This window comes from Pinus tabuliformis, chromosome J (assembly GCF_031772625.1).
Source record: "Pinus tabuliformis cultivar Carrire ecotype Pingquan chromosome J, CPIR1, whole genome shotgun sequence".
NCBI lineage: Eukaryota > Viridiplantae > Streptophyta > Pinopsida > Pinales > Pinaceae > Pinus > Pinus tabuliformis.
The window spans coordinates 1518449117-1518472049 of record NC_142295.1 but is presented as its reverse complement, the minus strand read 5'-3'; the positions used below and the strand labels follow the sequence as shown (position 1 = coordinate 1518472049).

Here is a 22933-nt window from a genome sequence, read left to right as displayed (position 1 = left end):
ATCGAAGCTTTTTTTGTTATTTTATCCGCCCATAAAGCATTTACCAAAGCTTTATGCCAATTATTTTGGTTCTGGTCAATTGTTCTTTTAATAATCCTGATTAGGTTTTTATTTGTTGACTCAGCCAACCCATTACCTTGTGGATAGTAATTGGCCGAATATTTTAGTTTGAATCCTCTTTTAAGCAAAAACTCAGTCATTGTATTTCCAGAAAAGTATGATGCATTATCAAACATTAAAGCCGTTGGAAATCCAAACTTAGTGATTATAAATTGATCTATGAATTCGATAATATTTTCAGAATTAGCTGTCTTGAGAGGAACTTCCTCTACCCATTTAGTAAAATAATCTGTTGCCGCGAGGATGTATCTATGCTAATTAGAAGAGTGAGGAACGATCTCACCTATTATGTCGAAGCCCCACTGGCTGAATGGTTGCTCGATGTTCACCGGTTGTAGTGGTAGGGGCGGCTTCTTTTGTCTTCCAGCAGTTGTTTGGCAGACTTGGCATTTCGTCACATAACTGTGTGAATCTTTGAACAGCGTAGGCCAGTAATATCCTGCACTTAAAATTTTATGTGCAGTAGCATCTCCAGCATAGTGTCCGCCTGATGGTCCAACGTGGAGTTCCTGCAAAACTTTTTCGGCTTTAGTTTTTTCAAGACATCTAAGAATAACATAATCATAATTTTCTCTAAAAAGAATATCATTTATGAGCTGATATTGTTTAGCTTTCAATCTCAGAGCTCTTTTCTTAGTGTGATCCAGGTGTGATGCAGCATACCCGTTCTTAAGATAATAAATGATATCAACATATAATGATTCTGCATCGTTTAGGCTTACCTCAGACATTTTTACCTCTTCGGATGAAATTTCAGGGATTTGCGATGCTCCAGCGAACATCTTGCAGAAGCCTTGAGCTCTTACAATGTTCACTGGTTTAATCTCAAGATCGTATTCTTGTAAAGCAGTGATCCAATTTTCTCTTTTTTCGCCCATATCTTTCTGTACTAGAAGATTTCTTACCGCTGGAAACGGTACTATGATCTTAATATGGGTTTTGAGTAAGAAAGGTCTGAAATATTTGACCGCTTTGAAAACAGCATAGGCCTGTTTCTCTACGTCTGAATAATTGAGTTCAACACCTTGTAAATTTGAGCTAAAAAACACAATTGGGGCTTCTATTTTTTCTTGATTTGATTGGGTTAGAATCGCAGCATATGATTTCTCTGAGGCAAATGTGTATAAAACAAAAGATTCTGAAAAATTCGGGGTTGCTAAAGATGGAGCATTAATAATAGCTTGTTTGATCAGGTTGAATGCTTCATGTTCATCTTGACCCCATTTGAAAGTTGAATTCTTTTTAATCATGGTTTGCAAAGGAGACACAATTCGTGAAAAATCTGGGACAAATCTCTTTACAAAATTGATTTGACCAAGGAAAGATTGCATGGATTTTTTATTATGAGGTAGGGATATTTCAGAGATATCTTTGATTATGTCAGGATCAATGTGAATGCCAGATTTTGACACTATGAATCCTAGAAGTTTTCCTTCACTTAATGCGAAAAAAGATTTCTTTGGGTTAAGTGAAATCCCATACCTTAAACATCGTTGAAAATTTTGTTTTAAATCTCTGAGATGGTCGCTTCACTTCTTGGAATACATTGTTATATCATCCAAATAAATCACTACAGATTTGTTGACTAAAATCTTAAATGCGATGTCCATGGCTCTTGAAATGTAGCGCCGGCATTAATCAAACCAATTGGCATTTTTCGATATGCGTATGTGCCCCATTTAGTTCTGAATGTGGCTTTCAACTGATCATTGGGATGCACCAGCACTTGATTATATCCTGAAAATCCGTCCAAGAAAGACATCAGTTCTGAGCCTACTACTGCCTGTAATATCTGTTCCATAGGTGGAAGAGGAAAATTGTCCTTTTGACAGGCTTTGTTAAGATTCCGAAAATCGATACAGATTCTAATATCTCTGTTTTTCTTTCTAACGGGTACCATATTGGAGACCCATTTGGAATGTCTGACGGGGAAAATTATTCTAGCTTTTAATAACTTATTTAGCTCTGTTTTTATCTGATTTTCTAAATTGGGGTGGATCTTTCTCAGTTTCTGTTGGACAGGTTTTTCGTTGTCAATCATAGGAATAGTGTGCTGAATGATAGAAGTGTCGTACATCTTAAGCTCATCGTAATTCCAGGAAAAAACATTTTTATATTGTCTCAAAAAACGAATATAAGCTAGTTTTTCTTCAGGGGCCAGGCCTATGCCTAGATTAACGTTTTATGGTTTATCATCGATTCCTAGGTTTACTAATTCGTAGTTCAGAGTTGAACTGTAGAGCTTTGAATTGGTAGACCTTTTAAACCGATTTTTCAAATCGTACAAGTCTTCTAACTTAACCACCGATTTAGGTATAGCATTATCAGTGCTATTTTGTTGTATTTGTCAATCGTGATGGTCTTCGTCAATTATCTGATTGGAGTAGGATCCTTCAGAAGTGAGGAAATTTACAATATCAGGATCGTCATTGAATACTCTCCAATTTGTAATGTTGTCAGGGATGGATGGTCTATTAAATGTTATGAAATGCTTAGTCAGATCTTGTACTAAAGATTGATAGTGTTTTAAATGACCTGATAGGCAATGTATAGTGTTACATACCTGTTTGATGATAATCTCAGAGTCTCCAAAGACCTGAAGATACTTGACGTTTAACCCGATTGGTTTGTATAGGCCTTGCACCAAGGCCTCATATTCTGCTATACTGTTTGTGCAATTGAATTCGAGTCTGCATGTAAGCATGGTCTTGTTTCCTTCTGGACTAATCAGAATGCATCTTGCTCCTGCTCCTTTGTTAGATTTAGAGCCATCGAAATATAATTTCCAAAACAAAGATGTATTGACAGGTTCATCTACAAAATTAACACACTTTGAATTATCAGTTTGGGAAAAAATTTCGACTTGGGACAAAACTGAATTTTCTAAGTAAGGTGATGGGTGAGCATTGAAATTACAGAGAAAAGAATCTATCGAGTAATTGCCTATGATACTGCTGTTATACGATACTGCTTCATTTTCTCCCTCCAATTCCGTTACTATGTTCTTTTGGTGTAACTCTCGTTCAACCTTTATCTGGTTCGGTTTACTGTTATAGGGTAACCACATGTGCGACCAGTCAGTTTCAAAGTATCCGTGGAGTTTCTCGGACCAATCCCTGCTAAGAATTAATCCATAGAATTCTGGGATATCGGCCAATAGAATGTCAATAACCTGACATACCATCGGATTAGATGACAATCTTATGGTTACTTGATTAATTTCACCAATCACTTCGACTTGAGATCGATCAAGCTGAACTATACGCACTGCGGATTTTTGTGGTTGAACATTTAGCTTAGCACATATTGATCTGGGTAAAATATTCAAAGAAGCACCAGAATCTACCAAACAATTGTGCACATTTTTGTTGAAAATCTCGTAAGTGAGAAGAAATGGGGGAGTGTGAGATCTTGATCTTCCTCCAATTAAGGCAATATCATTTGGATCAATCTTATTGATCGCGTTAGTTGGAGGTGTTCCCATGTTATGGGAAGCTTGAGAGAGTACAGCGGCAGGCAAAGGTACAATAGGCACAGCATGTAATTCTTTCATCATTATCTTCTGTTCATGCTTCAATTTGCTCAATTCATAAAGGGTAATATTAGCCCTAGTCTTTTTCATGTCATCAACAATATTGTACTCTATTTCATCCGACACTATCAGTGTTTTTGATGGAGTTGTTTGATCTGCTCGGACTGGGCTAGATTGAGTCGCTTTAGTTGTTGTTTTCTTTGTTGCGACTTTATCTTTTGTTGTAGGGCTTGCGCCCTTCTGCTTAGGGGTAGTTTGGGGAGGATTAAGCTGATTTTTTCTTCGTGTGCTAACTGGAAATACTTCTGGATCTTCTTCTTGTGGGAGGATGAAATCCCACATTCCTTATAATTCAACAACTTCTTCGTCATCGGTTTTCCCTTCAGTGGCACTTTCTTTTTCTTCCTCTTCCTCAGTTTCAGCATTGGATATGACATTGAGTGGTTTTGCATTGGTTGAAGGACCTCTTTTAAAAGCTCTGTAGGGTTTTCTTAAAGAAGTTTCTGCTACTTGTTTTTTTATGTCAATCATCTCATTAGACATGGTCTTTAATACTTTCTACAATCCTTCCAAATCGAAAGGGTCTTTTGTTTGTTTCTTCTTGGAGTCTTCCTTGAAGGTGACTTTTTTAGACTTTTGTTCCTCTATCGTGGATCTCTTTTCCAGAGCTATTACGCATTTCTCTACTGCTATCACCTCTGTCATGTTTTCAACTAAGGTTGTTTTATTTGCTCTATCCACGAAGATTGCTATGTTTGATGTTAAAGCAGTAATATACCATTCACATCGTACTTCTTCGCTAGGTTGGGAGGCAGTAGGAATTTTGTTGAGAATCTTATTGAACCGTAAATCGAAATCTTTGATAGGTTCTTTAGTTTGGGCCTTAAGATTGGACAGGTCATTGATTAATGTTGTTGTTGATCTGTCATCACCAAACTTGATAAGGAATTGATTGTGGAAGATATCCCAACTTGTGATATACCCGGAAGGTAATGAAAAATACCATGACCCGGTTGTTCCTTGCAGTGTATAGGGAAAAAGCCGAACAATAGCATCTTCGTTAGTAACTCTGTTGAGATTGATAGAAAGCATGAAATTGTTTATGTGTTCTTCTGTTAGCATGCCTGTTTCTGGATTGAATTTAGGTAGCCATTTCTCAGGATGAGCCGGTATTGGGCTCAAGGGTGCAGGTATCAAGACTGCCCCAGGGTTGTTCCATGGAGATTGGGCCATCGTTGAGCTGCTAGTAGAGAAAAGTGCAGGAGATGATCTCTGTAGTTGGGAAGATAAGGATACTATCATCATGGATGATTGAAGAGGGATTGTGGTAGACGAATGAATGATGGTTTGGAATGGAGGCGTAGGTGGTTGACTTCGTAGTGAGGTAGTTGAAATGGGCGATGTAGACGAAAGAGTCTCACTATTAGACTCTTGTGGTGATTTCCTCGCTCTTTTCCTGGTGGGAAGAGGCAACTCAGTTGGTTGGATGCCAAATTTTTCACTTTTCAGTCTGGTTAGGGGATGAGCAGGATTGTACTGCGAAGTCACATTGCTTTGAGATTTATCAAACCTCTGAGGAGAAATGGAAAATCCGTGAAGTTTGTGAATCAAAGATTCGACTCCAGGAAGTTTAATGGTAAATTGGTTTGAAATATCATGGTGTGTAGCAGCGATTGATACTCGAGCAACTTCCGACTCTGGATTTAAATATACTGGAGAAGTCAAGGGAGATGATAAGGGCGATTTACTCTCAGAATGGTATTTAGATTTTGATTTAAGTGCCATTCATAGTTCAGGCCCTCCTTCTAGCACCAAATATGTTGGAGGCCCCGAAAATCGGGTCGACAACAAGGGGGATACCCACCTGGTCCGGAACTTGGTTGGCAGCTCCTTATCTGTTTGGTATAGCGGGTCCGACTGGGGATAATGGGACCAGTTTCCCAATCTAAGGGTGTGTGTGTGTGAAAAGTTGGATGATGTTGATCTAAGAGTTATAATCTAAGCTACTTTAATGTAATTTTATGCTATTGTAATCTAATGAAAACAACACATCTAATCTATGCTAACCCGGGGTGTATTTATTCTATTATGTGATCTAAAGAGATTTCAAACAATAACTGGTAATAAAGATCATTCAGCTATCATAAGAATGGAAATCAATTTAAGATGAACCACTTTGCATAAAAAGTTAGGCAAAACAGTTGTAAACAACATATTGCATAATAAGTTATTCATATATCAAACATAAATAAATGACTCCACCGTACAAAAGTGCCAAATGGTAACTCACACATTCATGCAATAACATATAAACAACTAAAAACTGTATATCACTTTAAGAATATAAGCAGAAATGGCCAAGAGATAAAAGTACCATTTATGACTGGTCCTACTCATAAGCTTCAAGTAACAATGATTTATCTCTCCTTGTTCTGATATCTACCAAGAGTACAGAAGTGCAACATCAGTAGCAGATATCAAATGCAAAAATTAATAAACCTTGATCCATTCATTCATCAAAACCTCCTCTGAGGGTGCAGAAGTGCATGTTCTGAGGACAAGTTTTTGACAAATTTCCGGACCCTTCTCTAAATGCATGAGAAGGGTTTAAATACTACTAACTAAATAACTTAATTACATAAATTTCGGATACGGTTTAAATGACCGCCCTTTGTCTAAGCAAACTTATTTCTAAAAATTGAATCTAATTTCTAACTATTTCTACATTTGCTCCTTAGTTCTGTGAGCATGCAACATTTGCCTAGGAAGAGTCGGCTGGTCGTCTTCTGCTTTTGTTTGAGCTACGAAAATAGAAATGGCAAGCGCTGGCACCTCTTTTTAGTAAACTAGAAGATATTTTTTAGAATCATCTTCTGGTTGGGTGAATTTACTGCATGTATGCTTAGTAACAACCCAGATTCTTCTTAAACTGCCTCTGCTTTTGCTATCTCGGCTTCCGGACTCGTGGATGACTAAGCAAGTTAGGGACTTTCCTTTCCGAACAATTTTCTTAGCGATGCATGATTAGCGCTAGGCATTAATCGCGCATCAAAAACTGCCTCCGTTCTTTTATCCGGCCCTTTCTGGTGTGTTTTCCGCCTTTAACGCTTTTTCCTTTACTGGGCATGAGCTTCAGAATTTTGTAAACATGCTACTTTTGTGAGTTTTTTGACCTTGAGTGTCGAATCGCCTATTGATATCAGCATCTGTTCAGTAACCCTCTGAAATATGTGTTTCTGTTGCATGCGACATCCGTGTATGAGGGCATCTCTTCTCTGTTCTTCGAGCATTGACGCTTTCCATCTTTCCTTAGAAGTTTCTTGCACATTGCTTCATGTTGTTCCCTGTTTTTTATTCCTGCAGTTTACGGAAAGGAAAAGAGTAATGATAATAAATTTTGACATGAAAGCTTTAAGCTCTACGGATGTATAAAATCATGACACCCACAGTGAACTGACTCTTTGAAAAACACAAAACTGTCCTTCATGAATATCTTGGCGTACATTCATTAATTTTCTTTAAGGTGTGCGCCCAATTTTTTGTTTTAGGGACAACTTTTCTTGAATGCTGAGCCGAGGAAAATTTGTGATGGGTAATTTCTACGACTCGCAGATCGCAACATTACAAGATCGCAGATCGTTGTTATCGTAGAATCGCGGCATCGCAGATCGCTGCTGTTTGTCAAGTTATTTGTGTGTTGTTTATGCGATGTCGCATATCGGCCATCGGAGATTTCTTAAGATTCTCATTTATGGGCGCTTCTTAATGTATGCGATGTGATGAATTTAGCGCTGCTTCTTCGCAGTTGTTTTAATGTGGCAGCTCATAAAGAAATGCTTCACTCTTCTCCGTGTGATGTATTTTTGAGGAGTATAATACAAAAAAAAAATTATAAAATCTTTTTGGATTTTTTTTTCTTTTTTTTACTAAGGGTCCCCACTTCTTTAGCGTTATTGCTAATACTAAAGAAGTAGGGGGGTTGTTGGTGATCACAACAGAAGGACGTATTCTTCATGTTTATACATAGATGAAGGATCAGAGTATATAAAGAAACTCTTCAATAATCTTCAATTTGAATATGCATGGAGGTGATATGGGTTCTAAGATCTAGGGACGATATGTTTCCTACAAGGAAGTGGCACATGGGGCTAGAGATACCAACAGATCTACTTCTTTCAAGGGTGTAGCGCGAGGGAATTCAAACAACCCAAAATATCAAATTTAATTCAACCCTAGACCATTCATTGTAGAACAAATGAAGCAAGCAGTAGCCTTGGAGGTGAATCATCTAAAGGTAAACTCGATTTTTTCTACTTTTTAATCCAAGGCTATTATTTTTTGGTTCAATGGCTTTTGGCCTAGATCAAATAGTCTACATCAGTGGGTATTTTCTTCCTAGACCCCAAATTGTGACATCTATTTATGTTCCAAAGGATTTTTTTATTATTCAATGAGACACACAAAATGATTTAGAGAACGTCGTGACTAATGGACCTTGGTTTTGGGGTAGAGATGGACTCTTTATCACCACATGGTTCCCATAGTTTTATGCAAAAAACATGGTGATATCAATAATGTCAGTGTAGGTGAGACTACCAAATCTCCCCCTCCCATTTTGGCACCACAAAGTCCTGAAGAGAATTGGAAACACTTTAGGAATATAAAAAAAGATGGATCTTGAAAAATTAAAGAAAGGTTTAGTCTCCTTGAACAATATATGTGAGACATCAACCTCAACAAAGGTCTACTTTATCAAATTCAAATGAAACATAAAAATGTATACTGGGCCCGAGTGTTAGACTGTGAGAATATGACATTCAGATGTTGGAAATGCTTCCAAATAGGGCATTTTCAAAAATAATGTCCAGAGGCAAAAAATATCCCAAAGAAGAAAAAGGGCCAAGTACATAAATGAAAAGGATGGTAGACCACAAACCCCCACTTATTAGAAGAAGAGGAGGAGAAAACTATGCAGGTCACCCCATGTTAAGCAGAAGTGGCAGTACAGGCCTGGAATGGAGTCATTTTCCATGAGCAAAGTGACACTGAAATACAAGAAATCTAAGAGTGATATTAACGAAAATATGCTACTCTTTCAGACAAGGGGATAGGGAGGGTTCAAATAGAGCCCGCGTCTCATAAAGCTTAGATTTAGACAAAGAAAATCTAACTCTGACTTCAACAAATGAATTGGCACTAGTCCAAGTTAATCCCAACCTATGGGGTTGGCAAAAGATCCATAAAAAAGGCAAAATAGAGAAGCGATTATTATCACACTTAACTTCATTTTTTCTATGTATGAATATTATCTTCCCTTCTTAGTGCTAAGCCATTCGGTTTATATTATCTGAATTCAAAATTCTATGATCCATATTTTGAATGTTGAGAGATCTTTTGGTAAAAATGACATAGGAAACTTTTATTCGACATGTTTCAAATCATATAGTGTGGTTCATCTTAGGATAAGATGAAGAACCGAATCATAGAATCAAATTCAATAGATGTAGAGAGATGTTTCTAGTTGTTAGAATATAACAACTAGTTTTGACTAAAGAATTATCATTCAAATTTTTAATGTAAATAAAGTAAGAGTTGGAAATTAGTTGTAAATAACCAGCCTAGATCCATCTTAACCCCAGATCTATCAAGCACTGAGAGGGATCAAATCTCTTGAGGTGAAAACCTCTTTTTTTACACAAAAATTGAGGAAAGGTTTGCACCTCGAGAGATTTGATCCCTCTTAGCACTTGATAGATATGAGGTTAAGATGGATCTAGGTTGGTTATATAATATCTATATTTTTATCTATGTGTATCTTTCTTATTCCTTCTCTCTATCTTAACCCCCAAACATACACACACTCTGTCCATATCTCTCTATCTCTCTCTCCCTCCCTCTTCCTCTCCCTCTCTCTCTCTTCCTCTTCTCTCCCTCTCTCTCTTCCCCTTCTCTCTCTCTCTCTCTCTCTCTCTCTCTCCTCTCTCTTCCTTCCCACTCTCCTCTCTCTCCATCTCTCTCTTGTCACTCCCTCTCTCTCTCCACCTTTCTCGCTATATGTATTTCTTCTTCTTTCCTTCTCTCTCCCTATAACTCCATCTCTCTCTCTCTCTCTCTCTCTCTCTCTCTTGAGTCCTCTCTCTTTCCCTTTATCTCCCACCTCCCTCTATCTCCCCACCACGAATCTCTCTCTCTCTCTCTCCCCCTTCCTTTGTCTCTTCCTTCCTCTCTCTCCCCCCATCACACACACACTCTCTTCTCCCTCTCTCTCCAACCTCCAACTCTGTCACTATCTCCCTCCCTCTCTCTCCACCCCCACTCTTAAATTTGATCCCATTGTATTGTGTTTAAGAAATTTTTAAGTGTCTAAATTAAAAAAAAAAAACAATTGGTTGTAAAATATTAAACCTATATTTTGGATCAATTATGTCAAAGAAAATATAATACTGAAAAAGTTCAATGAATCATGCACTATCTTTCCTCTATTATTGTTAGTCACTTTACTTTCTCTCATGGCTTGGATCCTTAGTTAAGATGGATCTCTGCTAGTTCTTAATAATATTATTTATAGTATATACATTTCACATATTTATCTATAAAAGTATTCTCCTTTTACTTTTATTAAAACCTTGATCAAGTTTCTATGGGAATATTTTTAGTAGTTTTGGGGATAGAGAATTTATATGTATCTCAAAAGTAATTATCATCTTTTTCCTTTTAGATTTAATTAAAAAAAATGGTATAAATTTAAATTAAAATAAAATGTTTATAAAATATTTTGATTGTGAAACAAGTTATGGTTTTTGGGCATGTAGTATTGATAAGCCATGATTGGCTCATGGTATTTTTTTTTTCTAGTTAAGACTAACCTAAGTACCCAAGGGGGATTTGAATTGGCGACCTATCACAAGGAGTGCCTTAACAGTGCACCCATTCACCGTTGATCCAAAGCCCCGTGGGCGATTGGCTCATGGTATTGTAACAAAGCCTGTTTACAAATTAATAATATCCATGGTAAAGTCGGGGTGAATATCCATGATTAAGAATCTTGTCATATCGTTATAAAGTATCTTGAGTGTGAAATAAGTTATGATTTTTAGGCATGTGGTATTGATAAACCATGATATTGGATCATGGTATTGTAACAAAGTCTATTCACAAGTTCATAAATGACAAACTGAGGGTGAATATCCATGCTTGAGAATCTTGTCATAGTGTTATTAAATATTTTTAGTGTGAAATAAGTTATGTTTTTGGCTTGTGTATTGATAAGCCATGGTATTGGCCCATGGTATTATAACAAAGGCTATTTAAAAGTTAATAATTTCCATGATAAAGTGATGGCGAATATCTATGGTTGAAAATCTTGTCTTATTGATATAAAATATTTTGATTGTGAAAGAAGTTAGGGTTTTTGGGCATGTTGTATTGATAAGCCATGGTATTGGCCCATGGTATGTAACAAATCTTATTCACAAGTTAATAACAAAATCCAAATATAATAAACTTAATTTTAAATGTTTGCACCTACACATCTACCCTATCCTCAGTTGTAGAGGGCCACTTGGCCCAATGAATTAAATTAATTTTATTAGAATTATTATTTTAATCAAAATGGAGGTCCAATAATAATAAGGTCAAACTTAATTATTCTAAACAATAAAACTAATAAACAAAATAAATAGTAATAAGAAAAAATTAAAAATAATGAATTAATTATATTAGTTAAATCAAAAGGAAGGTGCTTATAGAAAAAAAAAAGAAAATTAAATAATAAGGTCAAATTTAGTTATTCCAAATAAAAAATAAAATTTGAATAATAAATCAATAAATATGAAATAAAATAATACAAGAAATTCCGATTAAATATAAATAAATAAATAAATATTATAAAAACTTAGGAAGACAAGGCAGGGATCCAACACCTCCTGATACTTCAAATATCTCCTCTATTCACATTGATAGGCCTCCTTTCAATTTCCAGTGCCTCCCTAAACTTACGGTGATGAAAATGAGCAATCATTGATAGGCCTCCTTTCAATTTCCAATGCCTCCCTAAACTTAGGGTGATGAAAATGATCAATCATTGCAATGACCCTCATCTTTTCAATCCAATGTGATGTTTCATCTTTTTTGCATGAAAATGAGCAATCATTGATAGACCTCCTTTCAATTTCCAATGCCTCCCTAAACTTAGGGTGATGAAAATGATCAATCATTGCAATGACCCTCATCTTTTCAATCTAGATGTGATGTTTCATCTTTTTTGCATGTTCTGCGAAAGTGGAGTAGCTTAACTGAGCGGCTAGTTTCACCAATGTACCGAGTCGCACAAGAGCATGGGATGACATAAGCACATTTTCCATCTTTAGGGTTCATAGGGTCCACTGATCTTAGGGAGCTTCAAATAGTGTTTAGGGGCCTAAATGTTGAAGGAACCTTATGCTTCTTCAGGATCATAGTAATCTTTCTCGTGGTTCCTTGGATAAAGGGAAGCTAGTACGGAGTCCCACAAGAGCATGGGATGACATAAATACCTTTTCCATATTTAGGGTTCATAGGGTCCACTGATCTTAGGGAGCTTTTCCTTGGATAAATGGAAGCTAGTACGGAGTCCTACAATAGCATGGGATGACATAAACACCTTTTCCATATTTAGGGTTCACAGGGTCCACTGATCTTAGGGAGCTTCAGATAGTGTTTAGGGGCCTAAATGTCGAAAGAACCTTATACTTTAGCTTCAACTAGTATTTAAGGGCCTAAATGTCAAAAGAACCTTATGCTTCTTTAGGATCATAGTAATATTTCCCATGGTTCCTTTGATAAACAAAAAGTGCACCCTTGAAAACTGATCTTTAAAATCTTTTTTAATCCTACGAACTTTTTGAGCCTTTAAAAAGGCTCTAAGACATTGACACCTACTATAACTGCCATTCATATTAAAAACATGAAGGAGAAGAGTCTTTTAATATACTAAATGGAATAAAATTACTATTTTTCCATATAATAATAATTTTTTTTGAAATATTAAAACAATTCATTTAGATGTAATATTTTAATAATATCGTAACATTTTTTTTAATGTATTAATATAAATTAAATAAAAACATATTCAAACAAAAAAATAGTAAAATTGAAGACTACCACATGATGTATATAAAATAACATATAATAAGTTAATGATTAATTTATTATTTTTGTTAATAATAATAACAATATGCAATATGCAAAGTGACATAGGTGTGGGTTTGTTTTTTTCAAGTCAACGAACACATATTGAAACCTGGTTTACTTTCGAGGTTAAAACCTCAGGAATGAATACTCACCTGTACCTCCTCCTCTTTATGTAGACGACCATATATCTCTCTCGCACTCAGAGAGAAACGTATGGCCTCTATTTCTCATCCTTTGTCTCTCTAATTTCATTGGAGGAACCAACAATCTCCTCAAAATGGCCGCTGCAGCCATCAGAGGCGAAGAACGTCCACCAGCCATTGTCTGCGTGACGGGAGCGACAGGTTTCATTGCCTCCTGGTTGGTCAAGCGTCTACTCGAGAAGGGCTACACTGTCCATGCTACAGTGCGCGATCCAGGTAATTTCAATCTCAGCCTCTTTCGGTTGTTGGAATTTGGTCAAGCAAAATTCTGCTCACTTTTTCTGAATAGACATAGAATTGGTCAAGATTTCACTGAAAGTCAGTCTCCTTCTATTGCTGTTGGAATTTGGTCCCGCACAATTCTGCTCAGTTTTTCAATTTTGTTTTGGTCCAAGATATATGTCAAAACTGTAACGGGAAAAGGATTCTACCTTATTTCTACTATTGGGTGGCCACAGAAAACAAGGCAAAGGTGCAACATCTCCTGGAGATTCCAGAAGGTGGGGAGAAGCTCAAGCTCTTCAGAGCGGATCTACTGGAAGAAGGCAGTTTCGATGCTGCCATCCATGGCTGTGATGGCGTTTTTCATGTGGCCAGTCCTATCGACTTTGCCCCTAAAGATCCCGAGGTAAGTAACTTCGCCGCTTCAATTTTACCAAACGGCATGCCCCTATTGATATTTAGCAACATGAAATTGTTGCCGTGTAGAACGATGTGATAAAGCCGGCAGTTGAGGGAACGCTGAATGTTCTGAGGGCTTGCACAAAGGCCAAGACCGTAAAGCGCGTGGTGGTCACATCGTCTGGGTCAACGCTTCTAGTCAACGAATTGAAGGAGCAGAGTCAGTTCATTGATGAAACCCACTGGACAGACGTGGATTTCTTGCGGGCTAAAAAGCCTCATTCCTGGGTATATTCATAACTACCTAGTACCCATCAGGGCCACCACAATTCACCGGAAATTTTAAAGCGTTACAAGATTTCGCAGGTATTGCTGACAAAATGAAGTGTGTGACAGTATTTAATGGTTAATTGTGCAGGCATATCCGGTTGCCAAGACGCTTGCAGAACAAGCAGCGCTGCAGTACGGGAAAGAAGATCCAGGGCTGGATGTGGTGACCATCAACCCTGTGTTTGTGGGGGGACCTGCCATTACGCCCAACGTCCCCTTCTCAGTGGAGGTAACCCTTGCCCTCCTCACCGGCCACCAACAAAACATACAACTTTTGAAGGCTCTACAGATGACATACGGCGCCATTCGATTGGTACACGTGGAGGACGTATGCAGCGCTCATATTTTCTTGATGGAAAACCCCTCTGCACACGGCCGCTACATCTGCTGCCCTATTATCACCACCATCCCACAGCTGGCAGACTACTTATCCAAACGCTATCCGCAGTACAATGTGACAACCCAGTGAGTATGACTATCAGTAGAGTATGACACTTCTTTATTAGTATTTCTCTATAACTACTAATGGAATTGCTTGAACAGGTTTGAGGATATGCCACCGGTCCCAAAGGTATACCTTTCCTCGAAGAAATTGGTGGAGAGCGGTTTCTCCTTCAAATTTGGCATCGACCAGATTTTCGATGATGGTGTGGAATACCTGAGGGCGAAGGGATTGCTTGGTTAGTTAGTGAGGGGTTTGTTCTATCATATTATATCAAGGGAATAATATGGCGGCACTCCTAAAATCAGAATGTTTACTTCAACTAGTGCAAACTTTTGAAATCATAGTTGATACCTTTTCAATTTAATATAAATGGTTGTTCGGTCCATGCGAATTCATTTTAAAATAATGTTAACATAATGTTTAGGTTGATTACGTGTGAATATGTTTGTTAGAACATTTTGTCTTTTACACCGAGTTAAATTTTATTTTATTTTTATTTATTTATTTTAATTTTTTGGATTTTTCGGAGTTCGAATTGTGTGGAAAAATTTGAGGTGAATCTTGATTTGTGTTATGTGCACTCGGTTTTTCACTCTATATATAGAATCAGCACCTTCAAAAACCCTTGGGCACATCTATTGTGTAGGGATTACCCATGAAACTTATAATTTCAATAAATTCTTGCTCGATTTTAGAGAAATTAGACTAGAAAAACCCACCATAAAAGCTTCTAAAAAGGCGCACTAAAGACAATTCGATTAAAATATAGCTAAATATCAATTTTTATATGAAAAGAAAAACACTTTAATCCTTTTCCTCCAAATTTATATTTAAAAAAGGAGTTGTTTTTAGTGCCACTTGTGTTATTTAAACTGGTTTTTTGACTTTATATATGGATTAAACACCGTTAAAAACTCCTAGGGCACTTCCATTGTGTAGGGGTTACCCATCAAGTGTCATGTATCCCATGGTAATTTTTTTTGATAAGGTAATATTTACACTTTTACAATAATAACATTCATAATTAACCAATAATCGTGTGCAGATATAATTAGCGAGTGTTTGACATAACCACCCGGTGGACTATGACCTGTAAAGGACTTCACACAGTTAACTGTTTTATAAGCATTTTACCTACACCTAACATCAAGGCTCAAATTACAAGTCCGGGTAACGACAATTCCATAAATTGTACCACGATCCAAAGGGTTGACATTCAATACTTTATTATTTAAATACTCCGGGTATCAGTACAGGGATTTTATGAGGGTTCAATACATGATGGGTTTTTGAGTGGCTATTCATATTACTTGAGCATTTACTGACCCGTCCCACCCCGGATACGTGGCGTGGGCAGCACCCAGCTGCCACCTCGGGATCCTTGGGCATCCACAACTATGAGGCAGCACCCAGCTGCTACCTCGGGATCCTTCGAGCATCGACGACTAGGAGACTGTCAGATGATCCAACGGTGAACAAGGTTGCTCGCCGACCTACTCTATCCTTGGCGCGGTATTGGGGTCTCATTCCTTCGCGGAGAGTTCTGGAACTTACTCTGCCCACCGCCTGGGTGGAGAGCTTGACCATCACGGTGCCAGAGATCGAATGTTGTGGACCTGCGTTCAAGTTTTTAACCTACTCCTACCACCAGATTTCATCACCAGGTAAACACCGCCCAGTTTCATCCCTATTCTATCATCTGATGTTTTCCTGTTATGGTTTTCACGAATACTCTTAATTGTATAGATAAAAATTTACAAGCCTAAGTCAAGGGTGTGGCTTGCACGCAGGTACCTAAGCGCTGGCTAGCTGGGTTGCAGGTGGCCTCGGACGGAGGAAAAGATGAGCTGTTGGTCATTCAAAATTCCTCGGGTATGAAGATATTTCATTTGCCAGGATTTGGTATTTGTCTCTGTTTCTCGGCCTACAGGCCATCGTGCTTGACTGTAATTACAGCTTGCGAGAACACTTTTATATAGGTGTCCCTACCTTGGGCCCTAATGGTATTATTTTCTTTTGAATAAAAATGTATGAGGCTCTCTCCCTTCCCCGGGCTACGTAGGTTGCTATTTACTGGACCTATACGAGTTGTTTTCGTTTTCATTCGTGGCTTGGGCTTACTCTGCATTTTTCGTAGCCCAGTTTTATTTTTTGAATGAATAGTCATGTATGTTCTCTATTAATTGACTTCTAGAATGGCTTTTGTACATGGACATTTGGTTGGAATTTTAATATATACTATGTCTTATATATTCGGTTGTTTGCTCAGATTCTTGGCTCGAACTGCTTGTATATATATATATATGAGTTTCTTCTCTCAGAGTTATGATGTTGAATCAGTTGTTCTATGAATGGCTATAAATTTATGTTTCTGGATGTTACATTTCAAGTATAAATTTATGTATCCCTTAAATGCTTATCCGTATACATATTAAATTGTTGGTTAAAGGCTTCGCTCGACACATTGTTTTCACAGTTGAGTCCAGCTTACTCGTTTTCTGTATATCGCTATTTAGTGTATCAACAATCCTCACTTACCTTGGACTTGTCCTTGTTTGAGGGTTTAAAGGCTAGACCCAAATCTTACTACACTCGTAGCCCTATCCTGTCACAGTGCGGCTAGGACACAACCCCATCCCTTGGCTTCAACCTGGACCCGCATCTCAGGGAGGTATTTACGGAGTAACCCTCTGGATTAGTATTTTCTGAGTTTGTTGTCAGGGATTATCCTGGGTATGGAAAACTGTTACCCGCTGTCTTATTTTTTTAGCAGGGATTGTTTAACCGATGTTGTTTTTCATCCACGGTTTTTACACAGTCAGTACACACAAATCTTCAAACCGACCCACACACGAGACTTCAGAGTTCAGGTTATCGGACCAAGGTTGTCCCGCTAAGGAAACTAACCGGTCCTTTCCTTTGAACACACTGGCGCTTAACGCATACGGCCCATGACCCAGGTTACAACTTCCTACAGACCCCATTATTTCAGCTAGGCGTTACTCTAAGCCTTGCTTGTGTTTGTGTGCTACGGGTTTTAACTGAAAGATGACACAATTTCCCCTCCCTGTACTATTGTCATTCCATATTTATGAAAATTTCAACCACAGTGGATGATTACGTTCGTTCTGTAGTATCCATAGTACTACCTATCCCCAAGAAGGTTCCAGGATTCACCACCACTATCTGTTTTCTTTTTTTTTTTAAAGATCAATAAATAAATAGCAATAGAGAATAATTTCGTTTATATAAGGAGAAACAATTAAGAAGTAACAGGGAAATACATCCTATCAGTCAACACCTTTATGGTAATTATAGCAAGTTCTGACCTTTTCTACAGTACTGCTTTTCCTACTCAGTGCGTTTACCTTCATTCAACATTCTTGCAGAGTTGCTTAAAACTATTTACTCACTTACCCGAACTGGTGAAACTTACAAATACTCCAGAAGCTGAGCGTCCATCGCTTTCCTGCTTCCAGTATGCCACCCAACCTTGAGATTCGTCCTCCGGGACCAGAATCTCCCCCTTAGCTCTCTTGCTGGGCCACTACCCTCAGCAAGTCACTGCACCTTCGTGTTGGCTATTTGGTCCTCACCAGACTTAGCCTTTTTCTTTTGTGTATTTTTCCCCCTCCTGCCTGTCCCCACAACGCAGAAAAAAAAAAAAAAAACCCTTTTTCCTGCTTCCTTTCCTCCGAAAAAACTCCCCTTCGGAAAGCAGTTAGGGTATTTTGGAATACACACAGCAACCACCTTCTTGGTAGTTGCTAGCTTTTCAAGAAACATTTTTTTTTTAAATAAACACAGGGAATATTATTAAATCCAAAATGATAATAAGAGTCAATTCAGTTTACCATTTACTGTGGTAAAATAAAATATTTACATTTAACCTGGGGCATCACATCTTCCCCCCCTGAAATTAGACATTGTCCCGATGTCTTTTAGCCGTGAACAACCCTGAATAAGCCTTTTTCATCAGTTCCTCGTCTTCGCAAGTCACCTCATCAGGTCCAAAGTGCTGCCACTGCACTTTAACTTGGGTAATAGCTCGCTTCCGCAATGTTACTTCTCTCCGGTCGAGGATGTTCAAACGGTTCGACCAAGATCTCTCCTTCCGGTTCGACCTACATCATGAAACATCCCAAGTAAGTTTTCTTTTAAACAAGAAGTATTAGGATTAGTTAATCAACGACCACTTCTTACTTGTATATCCTGCCATTTGATTATATGTTTGGGGTCATAAATGTATTTATTTAACAAGGAAACATGAAAAATGTTGTGGACCCGCATGTGGCTAGGCAGGGCAAGCTGGTAAGCAACCGACCCAACTCTTGCTAAGACCTGAAAGGGTCCACAAAATCGGGGTGCTAACTTGGCACACCCACTCCACTGTAACGTGCTTCTCTTTGCCCGAATTCTCACATATACATGGTCACCGACTTGATATTCCTTAAACTTCCTCTTTTGGTCCGCAAATTTTTTTTGTCTATCTTGGGCTGCCTTTAAATTGACTCTCACTTCCTTAACCGTTTCCTCCATTTCCTTAAGCATGTTGGGTCCCAGAATTAATTGGTCTTCTGGCCCACCCCAGCTTGCAGGTGTACGACATTTCCGCCCATACAATACCTCAAATGGGCTCATCTGTAAGGATGTATGGTAGTTATTATTATATGCGAATTCAACTAGGTGCAGATAGTCCTCCCACTTGGTTGGTTGTCGCATAACATAGGCTCGTAACATGTCTTCTACCACTTGGTTCACCTGTTCAGTTTGCCTGTCAGTTTGAGGGTGATAGGCTGCGCTAAAATTCAGCTGAGTTCCTAATTCCCCAAACAATGTCCTCCAAATGGTCGAAGTAAACTTCACATCCCGGTCTAAGATTATGGTTTTAGGTAACCCATGCAGCTTAAATATATTCTGCATAAAGATATGAGCAATTTGTACAGCTTTAGAGGTTGATTGCACGGGTATAAAATGTGCCGATTTACTTAGCTTGTCCACCACCACCATGATGGAATCATTATTTTTCCTTGTTTTGGGAAAACCCGTTATGAAATCCATGGAGATGGTCTCCCATTTCCATTCTGGAATGGGTAACGGTTGTAGTAATCCTGCAGGGTGTTGATGCTCTGCCTTAATCTGCTAGCATTCCAAGCAACGAACCAGGTATTCAACTACATCTCTCTTCATACCTGGCCAATAGTACTCCTTCCGTAGGGAGGTAATCATTTTCTGATATCCTGGGTGACCGGCATAGTGGCTTTTATGAAATTCATCCAGTAGTAAGTTTTTAATGTTGTTTTGATTGGGTACATACAACCTTTTTTTGTAACACAGCAGTCCAGTATCATTTACTGAGTAACTTGACTGATTTCCTTGGCTGGTCAGCTGTTGTACCTGCTGTTTTATTTGCTGATATACCAAATCCTGTTCTGCTGCCTTTTTAATTGTTTCTTCAAAAGGGCTTTTCCATTCACTACAGGAAATTTCGTATAAACACTGTAATTTCCGACTTAACGCATCTGCCACCCGATTCTCCTTCCCTTTCAAATGTTTGATCTCAAAATCAAAACTACTTAGAAAATCCACCCACCGTGCTTGCTTGGCGTTTAAGGTGGGCTGGCTGAAATAGTTGGTTAAACTGTGGTGGTCTGTCAAGAGTAAGAATTTTCTGCCCATAAGGTAATGTCGCCACATTTTTAAGGCGTGAATAACGGCTGCCAATTCCAGATCATAAGCAGAATATATCTGCTCATGTTCTTTCAATTTCCTAGACTCATAGGCGATCACCTTCCCTTCCTGCATCAGCACGCCTCCTACACCTTCTTTGCTTGCATCCGTGCACACCACATATTCCTTATTGGGGTCAGCTATATTCAGAATGGGTGCAGTGGTGAGCAGATGCTTAAGCTTCTCAAATTTTTTTTGACATTCTGGGGTCCACCGAAAAGCTCTTCCTTTTTTCTACAAGGAGGTGATAGGGTAGGCTACTCTAGAAAACCCTTCTACAAATCGTCGGTAATATCTAGCTAATCCCATGAAAGATCGGATGTCTGCCACATCCTTGGGTACAGGCCATTCCATGATGGTCTTTATCTTCTCTAGGTCGATTGCAATTCCTACTAAATTTGACATATAGTTGGTGTTCCCGAAGGGTTCGCAGCACTAGCCTGAGGTGCTCCTTATGTTCCTCCATCGTGTGAGAATATATTAGTATATCATCAATAAATATCAGTACAAACCTGTCCAAATATTGATGATGTATGTTGTTCATTAGGCACATAAAGGTTGCCAGGGCATTAGTTAACCCAAAGGGTAACACCACAAATTCGTAATGCCCATACCTGGTTCTAAAGGCAGTCTTATCTATGTCTTCCTCCTTCATCCGAATTTGATGATAACCAGATCGCAGATCGATTTTGGAAAATATTGTTGCCCCCTTAAATTGCTCAAAAGGTTCGTTTCCGGGGTAAGGGATACTTGTTCTTGATGGTTAACTTATTCAATTGATGGTAATCTATGCACATTAGAAGGGTGTTGTATTTTTTCTTGACAAACAATACCGGTGCTCCCCAAAGGGACACACTGGGACGAATGTAATTTTTGTCCAGCAGTTCCTGTAACTGCATTTTTAACTCTGTCAGCTCGGGTGTACTCATTCGATAGGGGGTGCGGGATACCGGTGCTGCCCCTAGAATCAATTCAATGGTAAAGTATATATCCCTCTTAGGTGGCAGTCCGGGAATTTCTTTCGGAAATACATCTGCAAATTCTTGTATTACAGGGATGTTGTCCAAAGTGGCTGTTTTATCTTTTGAATCAGCATAGCCTACTTGGATGGCATAAATCTGACACCCCTTCCTAATGCACTTAGCTAACTGGGAAGCAGTTATGGGCCGAACCTGCATAGGCCGTTTGATCCCTTGTAATTCTTTCCTGGCCCCCAACTCATCCCTGTAGTAAATAGTCTTTGTTTTGCAGTTGACTAGGGACCAATGTCTTTCCAGCCAGTCCATACCAATAAGAACATCATAAGAACCAAGGGGAAGTACATTCAGATCTGCTCTTATTGACTGTCCTGCTATTTTTAAGGGGCAGTTATCAACCTTAGCCTGGACTCTTCGCTTCGCCCCTGTAGCCAACTGTACTAACCATGGGTTCCTAAACTTAACTGTTTGCAATTTACATTGCTCCACAATCTTAGGACTAATGTAACTTAATGTGGCTCCTGGATCAATTAAAACAGTGACAGTAAGGTCTGAAAGTTTACCTTCAAATTCCACCATGCTCGGCTGGTACTCCGCCTGTCAATCCTCCAGGGCCGCATTAATCCTTGGCAGACTACGTCCCACGTCACCGACTGTTGATGCTTCGTGGATCTGGGAAATCTGTTCAGCTCCTTTCCGTTGTGGGCAGTTTTTGACGTAATGAGGCCCACCGCAACCCCAGCACTGCACCGGGGGCCTTGCTGCCCCTTCGCTGTCAAATTTTCCAGATGGTTCGCTGATTCTTGACTCACCCGTGAGTTTTGATCTGAGGGGGTTTTTCTGTGAATTCCTGCTGGCTTGCCCTTTGGCCAGGCCCTTACTACCTCCACCATGGTTACCTTTATTATTTCCAGCCAATTTGTTGTTTCTCCTATCAGCCCACCTCTTAGCCAGAACCTCTCCCTTCTGCTTACTTTGCTGGTAACAAATCCTGGCTTTGCGTATTACTTCATCCATTGTTTTCGGATTGTCAAACTCAATCTGTTCCCTCATATTCAAGGGAAAACTGCTAACAAACCTCTATACTTTAGCCTTCTCCTCCTTGATATAGGGTACATAACGAAGTAATGATGTAAATCAGGTAATAAGTTCATCCATGGTCTGCTGTCCTAAATGCAAGTCATGGAATTCCCTTGCCTTTTCATCATAAAAATGCTCCGTCAGGTACCTTTCCTTGAAATATTTCTGGAATTTGTCCCAAGTAACATTCTGCTCACTTACTCCTTTGACAATTTTAACTTCCTCCCACCATAATGTGGCCTTTCCTTGCAGCTGGAAAATGGCTAACCGGGCCTTGAGGTTGTGATCGTATTCGTACAGCTGGAAATATTTGTTCATGTTAATCAACCATGCCTCAGCTGCTTCCTCTTGTTCTCCATCAAAGTGTGGCGGTTTAATCTTACGGAATTCTCCTTGCAACTCTATTCGTTGCCTCTTTGATGTCTGCTGCTCAGAAGCATTATCAGATCGTTCTCCCCACTCTTCATCCCTTTCCCTCGACTCCTCTAGTTCTGTGTGGTGGGTTTGCTCTTCCGACACACCTTGTTGCTCGACACTGGGATTCAGCGGTTGCTGATTCTGCTTGTCTGACAGACTCTTTAAAATTCTTTCCTGCTCCATGGTTAATCTAGCATTGTCCTCCCGCAAACGGGCCATTTCGTTTTTCAGCTCCTGTACTGTCTCCAATATTGCTAAATTTGTGCTGCGGGTCTCCTCCCCAAGCTGTACCCATAATTCTGGGTTA

At 38.9% G+C, this 22933-nt stretch overlaps 2 protein-coding genes across 4 annotated transcripts; one reads left to right on the top strand and one right to left on the bottom strand.

The window, feature by feature from the left end:
• The first annotated feature begins 12903 nt into the window (after nucleotides 1-12903).
• LOC149233267 (putative anthocyanidin reductase) lies at nucleotides 12904-14823 on the top strand. Of its 3 annotated transcripts, XM_089376698.1 has the most exons (5): nucleotides 12908-13242; nucleotides 13485-13654; nucleotides 13735-13935; nucleotides 14066-14442; nucleotides 14521-14817. In XM_089376698.1, the coding sequence occupies exons 1-5, from the start codon at nucleotides 13101-13103 to the stop codon at nucleotides 14660-14662; spliced, it is 1032 nt and encodes a 343-aa protein (XP_089232824.1). In that variant the 5' UTR covers nucleotides 12908-13100; the 3' UTR covers nucleotides 14663-14817. The 3 variants fall into 3 exon arrangements, with proteins under 3 accessions (XP_089232826.1, XP_089232824.1, XP_089232825.1); XM_089376700.1 differs by lacking the exon at nucleotides 13735-13935 and having other exon boundaries at nucleotides 12904-13242; nucleotides 14521-14823; XM_089376699.1 differs by lacking the exon at nucleotides 14521-14817 and having other exon boundaries at nucleotides 12909-13242; nucleotides 14066-14446.
• A 917-nt stretch (nucleotides 14824-15740) lies between these two features.
• LOC149233266 (uncharacterized) lies at nucleotides 15741-21708 on the bottom strand. Its single transcript, XM_089382139.1, has 9 exons — nucleotides 20986-21708; nucleotides 19586-20332; nucleotides 19184-19339; nucleotides 18941-19063; nucleotides 18489-18546; nucleotides 17993-18060; nucleotides 17840-17891; nucleotides 15977-16038; nucleotides 15741-15875 (listed from the first exon to the last, which is right to left on the bottom strand). Exons 1-9 carry the CDS (start codon nucleotides 21706-21708, stop codon nucleotides 15741-15743), a joined length of 2124 nt encoding a protein of 707 aa, XP_089238265.1.
• Nucleotides 21709-22933: the final 1225 nt, after the last annotated feature.